We start from the raw sequence: 19,515 nt of genomic DNA, 5'->3' as shown, positions 1-19,515 counted from the left end.
TGTTTTGGGGTAGTGTTCTTTGAAACACTGAGGCATTGTTTCCTGAATGGTCTCTCGGGGCAACCAGGGAATGTAACACCTCATTTTTTCCTCCATTAGATCAAGCCAGCAAGCAATGACTTTACTCACAATGGTTTGTGAGACAGCAAATCTTTCAGCAAGGTCTCCCTGCAGCAAATTCAGGCGCAGCTTCATCAGGAGCTGATCCCAGGGGTGTAACTGGAAGCTGTTGTGGTACTCTTCTGTGAGGTGCTCAGCAACACAATTAAATGCCTCCAGAGACAACCCTGTATACAGCTGACATAGGTTATCAGTCCTGAGTAGGGTTGAGTACAACGCAGCTGACCCAACATACTGCGTTCCAACTTCAGATGGAGTGATGATCTTGCAGCATAGCTGTGTTCAGAGACAGACAGATCCTCCCACTGAGTTTCCACATCACAACGTGGAGGCATGTGAATGTGGTCATCCTTCTCCTCTGCATCCTTGACGCTGACTGACATATCTAAGTTACAAAAAACACAATGAAAATGTTTTTTTATTAGGAATTAAACTTCAACCGGAACATCCACGGGTCATGTGAGTGTTGCTAAGGTCCACCATAATGATAAGTAGTGCAGACTAGCAAGAATTAAAAATACTGAGACTGACATACGTTGCAAACTTTAAGTCTTACAAGTATCCAGAAATAATGTAAGCTACATTACAACTGATCACAGTGTTCAAAACCACCATCTTAATAAAATTTAAAAAGTAATTTTAGAAATTGTTTCAGTTAATTGTTCATAACTGATCACCTCTTAAGACCTGCCGTCCACATATGTGGACATGTTTTTGTTTTTTGATTTTTTTTTCCCCAACAGGGCATATTGTTAATACTACTAATAATACTAATATTACAGCTTCTACTACTACTACCACTACTACTACAAATAATAATAATAATAATAGTAGTAATAACAATGTAAATCTAGTGATATATATATATATATATATATATATATATATATATATATATATAATGTAATAAACATAATAATCAGATATTAGCTATTATCCAGTTATTATATTTATTGGTTACTCCTTATTTCAAGTAAGTAGAAAAACTAAAATGCAAACCAAACCAAAGCTCGGGTCTTAGGAGGTTAAATGTAATCACAGCATGGGAACTTTACATCAGGCAAAACAATATCTCACTCACCCCTATCTGACAACCTCTTCAAAGCCCGCCGTGGCTTCTTTACTGGAGCATCATAGTCGAGCCATTTCTCGGGGTAATCGTGCTCCTCTGTCGGCTCTCTGTCCACAAAATGAAACGAACATACATAAGGGCGCTTCGGTGGGCACGTAAGGTTTAGCGCTTTCAGCCACAGCCGCATGTGCTCCTCATCTTTGGGCGGAGGATGTAGATTATATGGTGCCCCACAACACTCCGATCGCTCCACATGATGTTTAAAACAGGTTTGTTTCAAAAACTCTCTCCTCTTGGCCCAGTTATTATGGCAGCCTCTGACTGAACACACAATACTAGACATCTTCATGAAATAAAATCGCTATCTGGTTAGCTAGCTTCTTCTTCTTCTTCTTCTTTTTGTTTAATGGCAGTTGGCACGCAACTTTAGGTGCATTAGGTTAGCTAGCTTACACCGCTCGTTCCTTTTCTTGATAACTGCACTTCCGGTCTGAAGCGGAAATCAAATGACAAAATGCTGTAATATGGCGCCGCCCTGGCGAAGGTGCAAAATAAGGTGACCATGTTAAGAAAACAATAATTATTTCCAAAGCTGTAAAACTCTGTATAAAAATTGCGAATACTAATGTACTTTTACTTAAGTCGAGTAATTCATTCATGCTTGTCTTTTACTGCTTTTGTTTCAGTAAAGGATCTGAGTTTTTCTTTCACTGCAGGACTCCCGTATGAGGGCTGAAACGTATACTACAGAACTACAGCTCCCAGGGTGCATTGCGGCGGCAGCCAGAACGACTTCCGGGGTTCGCAGTTCAACGTGGTAGCATGCGGGTTTCAGAAGAGGCAGTTATGCGTATTGTGCTGCTTGTTTTAACATGAGACTCCAGTCGTTAGTTTTTGGCGTTTATTCTGTGGACTTCTCCGTCTGTCGAACATGTCCGTGAACGCATCAAAGCACGAACTGATCCAGCTGATCCACCGACACCTGAAGGAGCATGGGTTCTCCTCAGCGGCAGATGAGCTCCAGAGGCACAGCCCACAGGTCAACACTGTCCTACACGCTCACACTGACTGACAGACACCACCAGCCTGAGAGTTTCAGCACGATTTGAGTTTTGAAACATGCTACTAACCAGCTGTTGAGTTCAAAGAAAAGTTCATGCAGTTTTCTCATTTCTGTGCCGGAACACGAATGTACTGTTGAACCTGGACTCATGTAGTTTCCCTTTTCTTATGTGTGTGTGCTTAAGAGAAGCTGATCCACTATTTAAGCAAATGCTCAACCACATTGTATTAACAGTACACGCCTGTGCAGTCTTTGAAACCCTGAAAATTGATTACACCCTTTATTAGTGAGATGAATTCTTTTGTTTTTGTGCCACTCAACAGATGTGACCCTCCAGAGCATGTAGGATACCAGTCTTCATGGTTGTTTTGAGCTGCTTCTTGCTGCACCTTTATAATACTGCAAAGATTCAAACTAAACATGCTGGATAATATATATCAGATCTAAACAAATCCAAGCATGACTTCTCTGTTAAACTGATCCCTAAGTCAGTATTCAACTAGTTCAAGCACCAGACTATAGCCTTAAGTCCTGCTGCTTTTAATTCTTGTGCTGCATACACCTGAAACATTTTACAACAAATATTAAAACTCAATACAACTGTATCTGTGGGTTAGTTAAAGACCATAAATACAAGGTACTCTCCTCTTGAATGTAGCCATTCTTAACTGTGTTCTGTTGTTTGTTTTCTCGTTGAAAATGAGGGCATTGTCTGAAAGATTTAAGTCATTGTTGAACAAATGCACACTATTGGAAAGAGCTGACATTCAAAATCTTGTTTTTTCCTGTGATGTGCACTTCAATTCAAAAGCTGAGGGTCACTTAGAAATGTCATTTTGAAAGAAAGGCAATTTTTTTTCAATGAAGATTACATTAAATTATTCAGAAATCCAGTCTAGACATTACTAATGTGGTAAATGACTATTCTAGCTGGAAACAGGTGATTTTTAATGGAATATCTCCATAGAGGTACAGAGGAACATTTCCAGCAACCATCACTCCTGTGTTCTAATGCTACATTGTGTTAGCTGATGGGGTTGAAAGGCTTATTGATGATTAGAAAACTCTTGTTCAATTATGTTAGCACATGAATAAAAGTGTGAGCTTTCATGGAAAACACGAAATTGCCTAAGTGACCCCAAACTTTTGAACGGTGGTGTATCTGTACAGTGATTTGAAAAAGGATAAGAATTTTGTAACTTTAGTAATTCTACTTGGAGAGAATTAATCATTCAATCCAATCTATAATGATCAGATTGAGTTTTAGGTTAGTGCACCGGCAAAGAAAATATAATCTTGTTTTAGAAATGCTAAAAAGCCAAACATTTAGAACCTTTCACATACAGAGTAACAAAGTCAGAATCACTGAAAGTAGTTCCTGTTTTGAATGACATTCAGCTCTGACTTTGCATTTATCATGCAAAGATTTGTAGTGCTTATTTTGCTGTGAACAGACATTTCTCTCCTGAAGTCTTCCTTTTCACTACTGTAAAGGAAGATTAGATATTTTTTTTGCCACAGAAAGAATGATACTGATCTAAAACTGGTACTTTGTCTGCAGTGTGTTGCCACTGGACAAGGCAACACAACTGATTTGTTTGACCATTTAAATCAGCGCCACAAATCTTTGCATGATGAGCGAATGTGAAACTAACAGCAATAAACAAGAAAAAACCTATTTTATCCAAGAAACCTCTAAATTGCATCACAAACAGACTTGTAGATTAATCATGAAAAAATGAGAGCGGTGTAAGTTTTCTTTTTGTATCAAGCAGCAAGAAGTCTAATCTGTCATTGAAACACCAATTTCCACTGATTCCTCTGTTGTTCAGTGCTCAGATAGACATTGCTCTTCTTTAGCTCCTAATTCAGTGCTTTAACTGGGTTGCAGTTTCTATTCAGTACTACAATCTGGTTCATGCTTGTCCAGGCAAGTCCTGGGAGCCTTGTTCCATCAGTCACACCCAAAACTGAGAAGTTCTTCTATAATCACAGTATTTTATTGCAGTTTATTTATCCTGTTTGTTTTTAATGTTACACAAGCTCAAATACACATCAGTCCATATGTAATAGAGTTGCTGTAATATGCTACACTTTGAATTGTTTAGTGATATTGCACGTTGCTGTACTGGGAGATGTTGTACACTGTAAAGGCAAAATGCCAGAAATAGCTCTTTATGAGGCGAGTATGCATTCCATTTATCAACAACACTGATATTTTAGATTATTAAGTAACTACACAAAATTGTGAGTCCTTTTTGAGAACAGTTTTGTAATAAAGGGATTTGCCAATATCTTAACATTATAGTTAGATATAGTTTAGCTCAGTGGTTCTCAAACTTGGACACACCTTTCCCTTTACAGAGCCAGAGCAGTGGGTCCGACATTACCAGGGTAAATAAATAAGATGTGAAACTGAAGCTGAACAGGCGTACTGTGTTATATTACACTATTATTTCACGCTAGGCTGATTCAGAATGGAAACCTACTCAGTGAATCAATATCAAGATTAAGATTGCGTCACATCATCGGTATACTATATATGTAATGTTTTGATTTACCAACTTCCTGCAGGGGGAGACAAAAGTATCAGGGTCATTACTGGACATCTACAATTCCTGGCTGAAGTGAGTGTGATCTCGCCTTTACAGAAATTTAACACCTTAATTTGATGTTCTGCTGCAGTGACACAAATACCATGAAAATAATGTTGTTTTTCTTCCTGACAGTGACTCCAAGAAGAAAGTAAAGTCAGACTCAACCAAGCGTTCTAAATCAAAGGAACGAGGAAAGACTTCGGCTAAAGGTACAACTTCTTTCTTTTAAGCTGCCCTTGAAGCACCACTGTGCAGAATTTCGGGGGATCTTCTGGCAGAGATGAAGTGTAGTACTCACAATTCAGTTTTCAGTAGTGTTTGCTAGCTTAAGACGAATATTTTACATCGGCAGAGGCTGCAGTTCCTCTTCCGTCACGCTGCAGTGGCATGTTTCTACGGCAGCTCCGAATGGACAAACCAAACACTCTCTAGAGAAAACTTTTTAGTGGTCAGTGCAGGTTCTTCTACATGCTTGGAACCAGAAGGCGGGACGAAGCGCGTTGAGTCGAAGCAATCGGTAGCATCAACCTTTGGATCGCATCAGCTGGACCTTTAAGTGCACAAATTGGAAAGTTAAGGCTAAATATCAAATATTTTAAGGGCTTAACTCAGTATGCAGACTGTGTTACTGTTCTTTGAATCACTAAAAACTTTGGGAATGAAGGTTACAAGAATATACTCTCTTGCAGATGTACACACAAACAGCTGCAGATACCAGAGATACCTAGTTATTCTGAATAATACTGCTTTCTATTCTGCTTGAAGGATGTGTTCAACACATGGATCCAAACATATTTCTACATATTGTACACGGTCGGGCTTGTAGTGAAGTGGCAGAATTTGCAGATGAAAAACTTCATGTCACTCGGACCCTCGCAGGCAATCACATACTCACAGATGCAGAAAGTGTAACGCTGGTCTCACCTCATCTAGTTTACCTATGACTTGTATGACTCTATTTAAGTTTTTTCAGTTAATACAGTTGAACACATTTTGTGCACTTTTCTAGGCAGTGTGAGCACACCAAAGAAGAAGAAGGATAAACCTGCAAAGAAGCCAGAAACTCAGAAAAAGGTCAGTTTTTATGGAGTTTATATATATGTGTGTTTGTGTGTGTGTGTGTGTGTGTGTGTGTGTGTGTGTGTGTGTGTGTGTGAGTGTGTATAATACAGCATACACTTCATCAGTACACTAATTCTTTTTCAGTCTGTTGGAACAAAAAGGAAAAAAGTGATGGAAAATCTACGAAAAGTCTCACCAAGGCGAAGAAATCAAAGGCCCAAACGACAGACAAGACCAGTGGTGGGAATGATTCAGACTCTGACAGCAGTTTGGATGTGGAGAAATGGAAGAAAATGCTTCAGCAGATGACAGGTAGGTTTGTGTGAGTGTGTGAGCAAGTATGGGAAGGATGATGTGATGAGGAGAATCCTAGGAAAATAAAGAGAAGTTTCACCGTTATTCACGTACTTTAGGAGTGATTTATTGACATTTGGAGATATTCTCTGTGGCTCATTCCAGCATACTATGGTAGAGAATTTTATTTGAGAGATATTTTCTGCTAAAATACAGCAATCAGCTGTCTTTCTCCAAGGCTAAGGTAGAACATCTCCTATTTTTCCTGCCACTTTTTGAGCCATAGACCAAATTGCACATCATCAGCTAGTGCCAAACAAACAATCAATTGAGATAGTCACATGTCAGACTCCATGTAAGAGAAACAGTGAGAGTTCTGTTTTTGGAAGGTTTTTCTTCTCAAAAAGTGACATAATCCAGATGGAGAAAGTTAAGTGGTGTGGAAAAGATGGAAGATGGACGACAGAGGAGGTTTACAAGAGAAAGACAACCGCCAGACAGGAGAGCACCACCCATGAACAAGCTCACCACGGAAAACAGTGATTTCACACAGACACAGCTGTGTGCAGCAGCTGTTCGCCTGGCCTGGCTGTTTTCTTTTAAGCATTTGTGCCACCTATTCAGGTTTGTTCAGCCGTCACCGTGTTTTCTCCGTCCACAGACGCCGACATTGCCAAGATGGACACCGTCAACGCTCTGGACGCCTCAGCACCTCCACCCAAGAAGACGAGAGTCAGAAAACCCAGAGCTAAGCCTCCAGCAAAAACGGACACTCCCGTTGAACTGAATATTGGGACAGTTGAAAAAGAGGAAAAGGGGGAGCAGAAAGCTGTGACGGAGACGCCAACAAAGAAGAGCACGCCCAAGAAGAGCAGGGCAAAGACGAAGGCACCTGTGACCCCCTCTGGCAGCCAGAGCCAAGAGGAAAACCGGAACTCTGTAGAGGACAAACCAGCTACCTCCATCGTCTCTCCTCAGAAACAAAAGAAGAGAAAATAACGTTGTAACTCCCAGTGAAGAAACAACTGATGAGACAACATCTGAGCCCAAGAAAAAGAAGAAGACGAAGAAGAAGAAGGAAAAGGAGGTGATTGAAGGCAAGGTGGAGGAGATCGTAAATGAGATAGGTGAAGCTGGAAAAGAAGAAAGGAGAAAAAGAAAAAGAATATTAAAGTCACTGGGCAAGAGTGTGTTGAGAAACCTGAGGAGGTGAAGGAAAAGGCGAAAGAAACAAAGGGAGATAGTGAAAGGACTGAAGAAGATGTGATGAAGAAAAACAAAAGAGAGAATGTGATAGCGAGAACATTTCAGAGCCTGTAGTACAAGAGAGAAGGCCAAGAAGAAGAAAAAGGAGAAAACTGATAGTGAGGAAAGTTCAGCCCAACCGCCGAAGAACCGAGTCAAGTCAAGAAGAAGAAGAAAAAGACGCTGTATAGTGCTGGAATTTTAGAACCTTTAGAACTGTTCGCTGAAGAAGTAAAAGAAAATACACCGCAAAAAGCTGAAGAAAGCAAAGAAAACGCAGGGAAGTTACACGAAGAAAAGAAAGCGAAGAAGAAGAAAAAGAGAAAACAGATGGTGAGGAAAATTCGGAGCAGGTAGCTGAAGAAGTAAAGAAAATACAGAGAACAAAGTGAAAAACAGAGAAAAGCAGAGCAGTTACATGAAGAAAAGAAAATAAAGAAGAAAAAGTGAAAACAGATAGTGAGAAAATTCAGCACAGCCAGCTGAGGAAAGAAAGAAAGAAAAAGAAAAAGAGATGTTAATGGTGAGAAGTCAAGAAAGAATAAAGAAAAGAAGAAAAAGGAGATAGTGATGGAAAATTAGAGCAGATAGCTGAAGAAAAAAAAAAAAAAGCAAAAAGGCATCAAAGGACGGTACGGAGAGGAAAAGCCGGTTACTGAAGCGAAAAGAAAAAAAACTTCCATCGAAACAGAGCCTTCACCAAGCCAGGATACAGCAAATCCTCCAACAGAGAAGAAAAAAAGTGAGTAAATAACCCAGATAAGCAATGAAAGTCTACAGTTCTGATGGTTTTTGTAAGTTTGAACATTTCTGTCATTTTCCTCAGAGAAAAGCAAATTGAAATCAGCTGAAGTCCCAGAAACGCCTGATGTTTTCTACAGAGACACAAATCGTCCAAACGCCCTCAAGTGACGGCCACAAAAAGGTATCACAGCACTGTAACCTTCACCAGATCTACATATTACAGTCAGATCAGGATAAATGTGCGATCGCTTTTAATGCTGCTTGGTTGTAACTCTCAGATCAGCTAATGTGCATTTTTTCCTGTAACTCTCCACAGAAGAAGAAATCATCCAAGAGCCATGAAGACGTTTGACGCTTCATCCCTGCAAAGCCACAAAACGAAGGCAACACGTCATTTCTGTCCTGTTTCTGATCATATTCTGATGGTTAGAAGGATGATTTAAAACTGTAAAGAGAACTAGTGTTTTTATTTTGGTACCTTTTAAAATCTTTTTCATTGGTTTTTTGTTCTGTGTTTTGCGACTGTGTGTCTTTTCTACTTAAATATTTTTATGATAATTGCTATTTTCATGGCATGTAAAGGAAGTAAAGAAGCAGTTGTTTCATGGAGTCTTGTGACATTTGAAATCTCACCGCTGACTGAATGAAGAAACGTCTCTTTTAAGCACGTTTTCTTTCAGTCTCAGGGATTTCTTGTACTGTAGTCTAAACATGAGAGGCTCTCTGAAGCCATTTTATGATGATTTAAATTTTATAATAAATTCAAACATAAGGAATCTGATTTTTTTAAAGTTTTTTTGTAATCTCTGTTTGATTTCAGTATGTTTTCTACTGTTCCACTTCTCTTGTATTTGGCACAAAAAAACAATGTTGTGAAGAAAACACAGTACAAACAAAATTTTAATCAGCTGTTTATTTATTCAAAATATTGTGAAAAAAACATGTATTTGGTTTTGACAGAGAGATCTCTATGTTTGACGGAGCATTCATTTATAAAGTGCACAACAGCAGTAAGTACGACCCTGTGCAGTATTGTTTAAATGTTAAATTCTGCAAAATTTTGTCACCTCTTGAAAACTGCAATAACTGCATTTGCTCTTGTGTACATTTTCAAGCAATTTTATATTTAATATATTAAAAATTCAAGCCCCAAAGTAGCACCTCAATGTAAACAAAGTCAGTGCATCTTGTATTATGGAGATTTAATTCTTGTTTTGTTCACCTTTGTTCACCCAGATTCTTTAGTATATTCACAACATACTACACATCCCACCACTAGTAAATATTCAACACTTTTCAGAGATTTGAAAAAACTCACCAATTATATTGCAAATATAAAGCAGATCTGTAAATACACGTTTCACAAATTTTGAATATCTGAATTCTTTACAACGTTTCAAAAAAGACATTTGTGAATCTTTTTTTGTAAATCAAAGAACTATTTGTGGATCACAGTTATGCATTTTGGGATCTTATTCTTACATTTGTGGGTCTGTATTTCACATTCGACTGCACAGTAGAGCGGTGGTTAGCACTGTCGCCTTGCAGCTAATAAGATTTGCGTCCTGGCCTGGGTCTTGTGTGGACTGAAGTTTGTATGTTCCCTCGTGCATAGGTATTCTGTGAGTACTCTGACTTCCTCCCACAGTCCAGTAACATGCTGAGGTTAATTAGTAACTCTAATTGTCATAGGTGTGAATGTGAGTGTGATTGTTTGTCTCTGTGTACCCTGTGACAGACTGGTGACCTGTCCAGAGTGTCTCCTGCCTTCACCCTAAGTCAGCTGGATAGACTCCAGCCCCCGTGACCCTAAATTGTTTAGCGTGTATCGATAATGGATGGATGTTTCACACAGAGGTCTTGGATAAACATTCTGCAAGTCTCACTAAAAAAATCTAACATAATGACCTCAGCATTGTCTTGTGGTTGACTTTATAATTCAGGGGGTAAAAAGCTGAAATTTAATTTCCTAGCTTCAGACTAATGTCTGGTTTCATCTAAGCCACTTTGTTAAAAATTGCACTTTTCAGTAGGTAAGTATTGTATCCCACTGTGTGACAGAAGTCATCAATATACAGTGATATCACTGAAGACATTGAATGATTTTCCCATTTGCAAGCTCTGTACTCAGTTCCACGAGATTTGAACTCAGATTGCTGGATTCAAGTCCAGAGTGCTCACCATTACCCATGGAACTTTGTGCAGTCCTTTTTTAATAAAACACCATATATTATGTATATCTGTATTATTAAGTTTTACTCACAAACAAAATATAGTATTGAACTCTGATAAACCCTTATTACTGATGTCAGAGATTTAGAATTTTGTAAATGGAAGAGGACAAAGACAAATGTATTTCTTACTAATATTGTTAATTATCATTATTATGAAGTAATGCTGCACAAGAAGTAACACAGTGATTATGTTAAGACATGGTGATGATGTATTAGATTGACTTACTACTCAAGCTTAAGAGCAGCAAACATCAGTTTCTTTTTGCTGAGCTGCAGAACTGAACATCAGAGAAAACACAGTGGGCAAACATATGGAGGATTCTAATAAGTAAAATAAATGTTTTTTTTAAACAGAAAAATTATGAATACATTACTTGGAAATCTTATATAATACTACTTAATATCAAAACTTTCCGCTTTATGTAGTTTACATAATAGATGGAATAAATGAAACCTGAACATGTATTTTCGGATGATTTATTTCCACTAATTTGAAAGACGACATGTAACGGAGGCAAAACTGACCCGTGACGTTTGTAAAAATATGTTTTTGCTTGTAGTTTATTACCTTAATACCAAATATTTTCACATGCATGCACACAGTCACTCACACACACACATTCTAAAATTTAAAATGTGTTTTTTATATGTCATCAGATAATAATTATATCACGATAATAAGAAACTTTTTTTTCTACTAACTGACTCATAAGGCCCTGATGATTAGATTTTAATCACTGATGCATGACATCCTATTGCAGAAGTTGCATTTTCAATTGTAGAAAAACATGACAAAAGCCTTTCGGATTAAACTTTTATGAAAGTATTCTCTGCACAACATATGTAAAACATAATTCAGCCCGATCAGTTGACTTACTGTCAGTCTTATAAGAGGTAGACATAAGATGTGCAGTTTTGTTGTACATGTTAGAATATATTCACAAATTTCATATATTTGTCAATTATTTGAATCATTCGCAGACATTTCTTATTTGTGGCACTTTTTTGAGTGGCAGCAAATCAGTGTTACTCCATACGTATGTGTTTTTGTACATCTTTTTAAATTGTATTTTTTAATGTGTTTTAGTGGTTTCATTTACATGTAATTTAGGACAGAGTCCATGACCTGGACTGTTGCCACACTTTACTGACTCAAATGTGCAATAGTCCAAGCTCCCAAACACCAGGACCCAAACACTGCTTCTGCATGATTTTTTTATTATTAGTTTTATTGTTATACTGTATTTATATATTTTTAACGTTATTTTGAAATATATCTTATTTTTCTTACATGTTGTATGTAATTCGTACATCTCATTCAGTTTAGATTTGCAATATATTTATGAGAATGTACTTTAAGAGCTGCTTTTTTATTATTGTACTTGGACCATTTGTTGCTTTTTTATTGCACCTTAACTTGGTTCTTCTGTCAGCATGATTTGCACCTTCTTTTTCTTACATGCAGTGTATTCATCTGTTTGCAAATCCGGTTTATATTTGCAATATAGTTCTGAAAGTTTGCTTGTGTTTTTGTTTCACATATCTCCTATGCTGCATTTCGCCGCTAGATGTCGCTGCAGCAGTGGAGGCGCTCAGAGCGGAAAGGTCGAGGAAGAATATAAACATATTTCCACCACAGCTAACAGTGACACTGACCAGCTGTAACCATGAAATAAGGCACTGGCAGCTTACTTTTTAACTAAATTAAAACCAGAAAATGTGGCGGTTAAACAAAGTTCGACATAAAGCTGGTCGACAAGGAGACAGTTTGGAGGAGCTCAGACTGCAGAGACGAGAACACGAGAGAAGTGAGTCTGTTCAACCTTTAAGACACGTTTACTGCATTTAAGACAGATTTAATGATGTTTTGTTTAACAGCTTAACTAGTTTACAATTCAGAGGAACTTTAATGTCAGATCCGTAACGTCGAACTATAAACTATTAAAGCCAGCACATAATGTGGGAAAGAGGCTGCAGCGTTTAAGCTAATTTACAAGAAAAGTGACAACTTGGAGAGTTCACATGACAGTATTTAATGTTAAAAAGGTCTTTTCCCCAATTATTTCTTCAGTAGGTTTTAAGAAGATTATTACCAAAGGTGGTTAAATGCACAATTCACTCAAATAAACCGCCTAAACCTGGTTTCCAAAACCCTCCCACTAAAAATACAACCAGTATCTGTAAAGGAGTATCTACACTTTTAATAATTATATGATTTCAAAGTTGTCAAATAGAAAATTTCTTCTCACAAACAAATCAAAAATAAAAACTTAAAAAGACTGGATTTGAAAATACAGGTCCCAAAGTAGAAACACAAAGCAAAAGTGAATAGATATATGTTCAGTGATACATAAGTTAGTAATTATTGAAATAACACTGAGAACAACTGTATGAACGTGGTTGGAACACAGTTCAAGAACCATCAGCCATGTGTATCTTTATGTCCTCATCATGGCTCCACATGGAATATAATTGTCTGAGGAATTTAAAAATGTAATTGTGAGACTTCACAAAGATGGAAAAGGATACAGGAGGATATATTTTTGTTATGCTAAAAACACAGTAATCAGTAGGTGTAGAAAAACCACAGTACCACTAATCAAAGCTTCAGTTGTCCTAAAATAGCACAGTGCACTGCTCTCACAACCCAACTCTGAAAAAGAGATGCACAAGTGCCTCAGACTTCCCATTGCTGTGTTTTGGCCTTTGGGTCAGCTAGTAAAAGTTTGGTTTTAAAAGCTTCTCATCAAACATGACATCAGTATCTACCCAGACTAACTAGACATCATTCAGGAGCAAAATATGTCCATGTAGATTATCATTTTAGCCATAATCATTAGTACATTTTATTTCCTGTAAGTTTTAATATATATAAAGATGGAATAAAGTCTGTAATTAATACAGCCATCAGTTAAAAACAATTTAGTAGCACTTAAGAAGATGACGGCACAGTTTCTATATAATGAAACAGAGTCTAGCTAGATATCTGGTCATTATGCTAACTTCCATCAGTAATTATTGCAGCCTCTGGGTTTCTGAGTTGCGACTGTTTAACTTAAAGGCCTTTTTTCCACATGGCAGCGTTGTTATAATTTGAGAGTGTGGTGGTTTTACCTGAACTGTTGGGTATGTTAGACTGCTTTGCATAAATTGTTGTCATTTCTTTCTGTGTTCATTGCTGTAGCACTGAGACAGGCCCGCAGAGACAGACAGCTTGTGAGCAAGAGACTCCTGCTGAATGAAGATGAGGAGCAGCAAGACATCATCATGGACACAACCCCAGGAGAACAGGTGAGTGGCAGATGTTTGATGATTCGTTGGCAGGTTTAATAACACGATAAATTCAACCTACCGGCCAATTTCTCGTTTCCCAGGACGTGGTCAGTTTGGTCCACAAACTTCAACACAGCGGCCCAGAGAAGGAGGCCAACCTGAAGGCTTTGAGTAAAGCTCTGCAAGACCCATCAGCACAGCTCGCCTTCGTCAAGTACTGTCATAGCTTCTGTAGCGACATGAAATGAGTTAAATGATGTTACTTGCATGCACTATCATGTCTCTGTTGTCTGTCCCTTCAGGTTGGAGAACAGTGTGCATCTGCTGGTCGGTCTCCTCACCAGCTCCAATGCTCAGTGTCGTCTGCAGGCTGTTCGGTGTCTTCATGAACTGTCGCATTCCCCTCACAAAACGTGGCGCCAGCCTGTCTGCCTGCCACCTCCTACCTGCTCACCTACCTGTCTGGTCCGAGCACCAAATTCACAGTGAGCATTCATTCATAACAGGATGTATGTGAAATATTATCGACTCGTTATGTAGAAGATTTTTGACTTTCTATCTGTGTTTGAAGGAACTGTGTCTCTACACACTTGGTAATATATGTCCGGACAGTGATGTTGTAAAAGAGAAGCTCCTGGCCCAGGGGATCATACCAGCTCTGGCTACCTGTATGGAGGTAAACTAACAAGGCTCGTTGGTCTTCAGTGACATGACAACACCTCAGCAAAATTTGTAGAATTCAGAATCAACAACAGATTTCCCACATGGCCTTGAACTGGTGCTACACATGTTAACACGTCTCTCTGGATGTGTGTTTTTCCAGAACCAGAGACATAACCTTGCAGTGGTGGAAGCTGTGGGCTTCACCCTCTCGCAGCTCCTCCAGACCAAAGATGCAGCAGAGAAAATAATCCCGTAAGTACGCTATTGACACACAATTCATCCCTTCAGGCTCTGTGTCGCTGCTGTCATAGTATAGGTGAAAATAATTTGTGTTGTGCTCACATTTAACACTTGTTAGTTATGTAGTTATGTCTCCCTCTCTCTGCAGGATGGTCCTGGCCTCCACTTTATCTTCAAACTTGTTATCAGTCTTGACTCCGGACCCAGAGTTCGGCCTGGCTCCTGCCATTGAGTGTGCGTGGTGTCTGCACTACCTCACATGCAGGTGAGAGCCGTAGGATATTCTCAGCAACAGTTTGTTCTGTTGTTATTGCATGTAACTGCTACATAACTTACTTAACGCAGTAATGATGATGTGTCTCTTTTCTGCCTTCATCAGCTCTGAGGATAACAGGGAGCTGCTGTCTCGAGGTGCATTGGTTCAGTGCAGTTCCTTGTTGGTGTCACTAGGCCGCGCTGTAGCAGAAGGAACAAAGATGAAGGACTGGAGCTGGTGAGGAAATAAAGAGATCAATCACTTCTTTTATATTTTGTTGCTCTTTACCACTGTTTGGATTTGTACTTGTTAGTTTTTTTTGTTAGTTTTTTTCTTTTTCTATACAAATAAGACCCTAATTTTTCATATTTATTTCTCAATCTTTAAGCTCACTATTATTTTAGTTAACACCAGCATTAGCAATCACTTGAAAGAGACTTCCTAGGGACAGGTGTCAAAGTCATGCATACTTTTTGTGTCAGTGCTTTACTGCTTGGTACATTCAGGGAAGCCTGTGTTTGGAGGTTTTACTGCTAAAAAAAGCGTTGAATTTAACCAGCTGAGTTGTTGAAAAATCCACCCCAAAGAACAGTAACCAGAAACTAAAGGTGTGTTATTTGTGTTTGGTTAAGGTTTATTAGGTAAAGCTGAATTAACATGTACAGTGATAAATCATCTGATTAAAGAAAGTATATTTTGAGGGGCAGGAGAAGAATCTAGAATCTGAAACTGTTTTGTTCAGTAGAAAACAGTTGTAGATTTCATGTCAAAGTAACAATAACTAGTTTAGTTTTTTAACTGACATGGATCACTGTAAGCTTTGATGTGTCCCCGCCAGCTTGTCTGTCCTGTACTGAGATGTGCTGGAAACCTCCTGTCCTCCTGCCCGGTGGAAGATCTGAGCACTCAAGTGGGCGACGTTCACCTGGTGGTCGCTCTGTGTGGACTTGTTCAGGCCTACCTGCACACTCAGCCCGCTTTGGCCAGAGAGGCTGCCTGGGTCCTCAACAACCTCACAGGTTCGACACGTTGGGTTCAAGCACCTCAGATCGCTGCTGAATCATACCGATACCGCGAGCAGCAGAGCTTCTACAGCTGATCGCTGCTGCTTGGGACACACGTCTCAATTCTGATCACAGATGTATTAAAAATGACTCCCGAGACACACACACGTTTTCCACACACTGTTGCTCAGTGAAATCTGGCTGGTACAACCGTGTCCGACCAGTAGCACAAACGCAGAAATGCCCGGCAGCAGCCGACCACGCGAGTTTCGTGTTGCGGTGACGGACTGGCTTGGCTCCGTGCCAAATCAAATTTTCAAAATCATCTGGTGGGCCAGATATTATTCCTGACGGGCCAGTTTTGGCTCGCGGGCCGCCAGTCGCCCACCGCTGTTGTAAGGGATGAGTACAGAATACATTTTTCCATCATTTGGATCTTCCAAGTTGACTTGAGGATTCAGGTTTAGAAACAAGTAGATTTGATGATCTTGTTTTTCTGAAATGGATGCTGATAATCACCACAGCCATCACCCGTCTGGCTTGTAGCCTACAGCTCATTCGGCTACGTTTTTAGTATCTTACACCACACTCAGAATTTTGAGGTTTTAGGGGATCAGTATCTGGCTGATTTGTGATAGTTGTGCAGTTCTTTCTCTGATGCTTTATGTCCAGTTTACTGTTTATCAAAACAACTTTGTGGGAATAGGAGAATTTTCCTGTAAAATGTGATGCGTCTCTGTGTTTCACTTTCTCTTCCAGCTCACTCCAGTGAATTCTGCTCTGCTCTTTTGACTCTCAACTTGGTCCCAAGACTGCTCCAGCTTCTGCCTTTCTCTCAAGGCATCAACACTATGGTCAGTGCAAGCCAACCTAAGATGCTATTGGTGTTTCCTGTACTTCAGTCACACAGTAGTGACACATAATGGTGGACATTGTGTCTGTTCTGCTGTTATATGATCTCATACACTTCTGCAGTGTTCCACCTCACTGATCTTTGTTTGCTTCTTTTACTTAGATACTCAGGATTCTCGCAAATATTGCCCACAAGAAACAGGAGTTCTGCATCCAGCTCACACAGCTTGGGTTGCTGTCTGCGCTCTGTGCCACACTTAAAATGGCCGAGCAGGAAATGGTGACCCTGAGTCTGGATGTGCTGTTCATGCTGGTGGTTAGTAGTCCACAGGTAAGCAAGGCCACATTGATCAGGGAAACCAAACTTGAAGAACTTGCTGTTGCTCGTCTCTTCTATGTGCGACAGCTTTTAAATGAGGATGTTTTTTTTTCCTCAGGTGGCAGCAGAGTTTGTTTATCAAGGTGGGCTCTCACTGTTAGAAGCCTTTCAGTACAACGGTGAAGGAGAGAGGAGGCGAAGGGCAACATATCTGCTGGAGCAACACCTGCTGTCCTACTAACACTAGTCAGCACTAACGCTCACTTAGTTTTGTTCCCTTTTTTTGAATCTGTAGTATGTCTGGACTAAAAGTGACTGATGTGAGCTGCTATGTCAGAGGTGGACAATATGCTGGGTCCCTGAACCATTAGAAATATATCGACAATTATGCGGACACACCTGAAGATACAAGACAACTTCTTTGTCAGGGGTTTTCCGGCTATTTAAGGCCTGCCCTCAAGTGTTTTTTAGCCAGCGCCACAATGAGAAAAACTGAGAATTTTAAAGAATACATATTTATAAACCACTTCAGTTGATTTAGGTCACATTCACTCAAACATACCAGACATTTATTTTATCAAATGGTCAAAAATAACAGGAATATACATCAAATTCTGTCAAAAGGTGGTCACGTAAACTTACTATATGCAGTCCAACCATGGTTATTGTTATAGTCACCTCCCCAAAGACCCATTCTGAGCAGGAAAATTCCTGGTGTGTGCTCTGACTTGCGTGCATTTTAGAGTCTTTATAATGCTGACAGATGGACATTGTTCCTGTATTTAAACAAAGATTGTAATTAGTGACCATAGTTGGAACTAATAGTGTTTTGAGATGAAATACATTTTTGACTTGCATAACATTAAGCACTGAGGCTGGTTGCAGTATGTATGTAAAGTACTTGTCTGTGAAGTGTGTGTCTAAAATTGTATTAGTACTTAGAAATAACTTTTCCGGTTGAGAGTGAAGAACAGTGGTGAGTGTTTGCTCTTTGAAGTCACACCTGCTATATGTTTAGGGAACGTATGTATGTATGTATGCGACGAGATGTAAATATCAAGAATGAGGGTAAAGCACAACCACCTTTTTTAAAGCAATTCATGCATTCTTTAAATAAATATACTGCAAATGTGAGGCTTTTCTGTGCAAGACATTAGTTGTACAAAAAGAGGAACTGGAAGAGATTCGTTGAAAGAATTCTTGGGAAATGCATTGAGCGTTACAAAAGTATTGCTTAAGAAATTTAAAGCCTGCTGGAGATTATCTTTTCGTTTTTGCATATGTATTTTGAATGGATTTAGAGCTGAAACTGTAAATTGAGCTGTCAAAAGAGAGATGTGGGGGGGGGGAATTAAATTACTTAGACTAAAGATGAAAATAATGGAGCCCAAATTCAAAAGAAACACAAAGGATTGTAGTGTGTACATTCATGATGCAAAACTGTTATATTAATATATATCTATGTACAATATTAGAAAAAATGGGGTGAAATGCAAATGAGGTTTAGTCTGAAATACACAGCAGGAAAATGTCTGGTTTGTTCTTGTGGACATCCTTTAAGCCAGTCAGATCAACAGTGTCATTAGACAGAAAATCAGTCCTCTTCTCCCAGATCTCAGTGGAAATTCATTCTGTTTTATTTTGGACACTTGGGCTCAAACAGGGAGCCTCTGTAGGACACATTTGAAGGAGCGTTCATTGTGCCTCTGTGACACAATCGTCCTGAAAACTCAGCTTCAGAAAAATGCAGCCCATGAATCAGGACATAGCTCCTCCCCTTCATGAAAAAATAAAAACGGCTGTCTTAAATTTCCGCACTTCCTCTTTACACCCACAACATTCCCTTCCCGTTATCTTTCACGCTGCTTTTCTACAACATAAATCTCAGACAAGGTTGGTGATTTCATGTTTCTATCTACTTTCACACTGTGGTAAACAATCTTGCATGCAGCAGAATTCAGAGTAATATCTGTGCTATCAACGGGAGAACATGCGTCTGGTTTGATAAATTCTTGATCTCTGTGACCACAACAAAATACAGTGTGAAGTTTACAATGGAGGGAACTGAGTCAACAACTAGACAGAGAGCAACAGGAGAAGCTGGGAACCAGCAGCCAGACAGCTCGGTGCTGATGTCCAGCAAGCCTCTGCATCGCTTTGTCCAAAAAGAGCCCAGGAGTATTGGGGTAACACACCAAGACATCCAAACAGTAAATATTATAACCACTGATAACTACTTGCATCCATCCTCCGTCTTCTCCTTCCCAGATTGTTATTCTGATGTTTGGCTGTGCTGAGATGCTGATGGGACTTCAACTGGCCGGTGAGAATTTGCGCACCTCCAATGGGATCTACATCCCCTTCTGGCAGGGAGCTCTGGTACGTAACATTTTGCTGACTAACAGCAACAAGCAGGAAATGGAGAAATATTGTGCTTATTTTCTTGTATCTTTACTTGTCACTGAGGGTGCATCATG

At 39.3% G+C, this 19,515-nt stretch overlaps 2 protein-coding genes and 1 long non-coding RNA gene across 3 annotated transcripts; all 3 read left to right on the top strand.

Moving 5' to 3' along the window:
* Nucleotides 1–1,972: 1,972 nt before the first annotated feature.
* LOC110963752 (nucleolar and coiled-body phosphoprotein 1-like) lies at nt 1,973–7,843 on the top strand. Its single transcript, XM_051954712.1, is given in 7 exon segments — nt 1,973–2,231; nt 4,830–4,882; nt 4,985–5,061; nt 5,862–5,930; nt 6,059–6,226; nt 6,870–7,188; nt 7,190–7,843. Coding segments are annotated over 7 exon segments (1,026 nt in total). The 5' UTR covers nt 1,973–2,123; the 3' UTR covers nt 7,422–7,843.
* Nucleotides 7,844–8,057: 214 nt separating this feature from the next.
* On the top strand, nt 8,058–9,398 carry LOC127535916 (uncharacterized). The gene is made up of 3 exons (XR_007944848.1): nt 8,058–8,195; nt 8,280–8,378; nt 8,514–9,398. It is a non-coding gene; the product is annotated as an uncharacterized LOC127535916 (long non-coding RNA).
* A 2,613-nt stretch (nt 9,399–12,011) lies between these two features.
* On the top strand, nt 12,012–18,172 carry tmco6 (transmembrane and coiled-coil domains 6). The gene is given in 14 exon segments (XM_022212223.2): nt 12,012–12,239; nt 13,616–13,722; nt 13,806–13,918; nt 14,007–14,110; nt 14,113–14,189; nt 14,276–14,380; nt 14,528–14,619; nt 14,756–14,872; nt 14,987–15,078; nt 15,081–15,100; nt 15,702–15,882; nt 16,627–16,721; nt 16,883–17,050; nt 17,157–18,172. Coding segments are annotated over 14 exon segments (1,485 nt in total). The 5' UTR covers nt 12,012–12,148; the 3' UTR covers nt 17,280–18,172.
* The last annotated feature ends 1,343 nt before the right edge of the window (nt 18,173–19,515 follow it).

Source organism: Acanthochromis polyacanthus, chromosome 10, assembly GCF_021347895.1.
Source record: "Acanthochromis polyacanthus isolate Apoly-LR-REF ecotype Palm Island chromosome 10, KAUST_Apoly_ChrSc, whole genome shotgun sequence".
Taxonomy (NCBI): Eukaryota; Metazoa; Chordata; class Actinopteri; family Pomacentridae; genus Acanthochromis; species Acanthochromis polyacanthus.
Note: the sequence above shows the minus strand (reverse complement) of the source record. Positions and strands in the feature narration are given on the sequence as shown.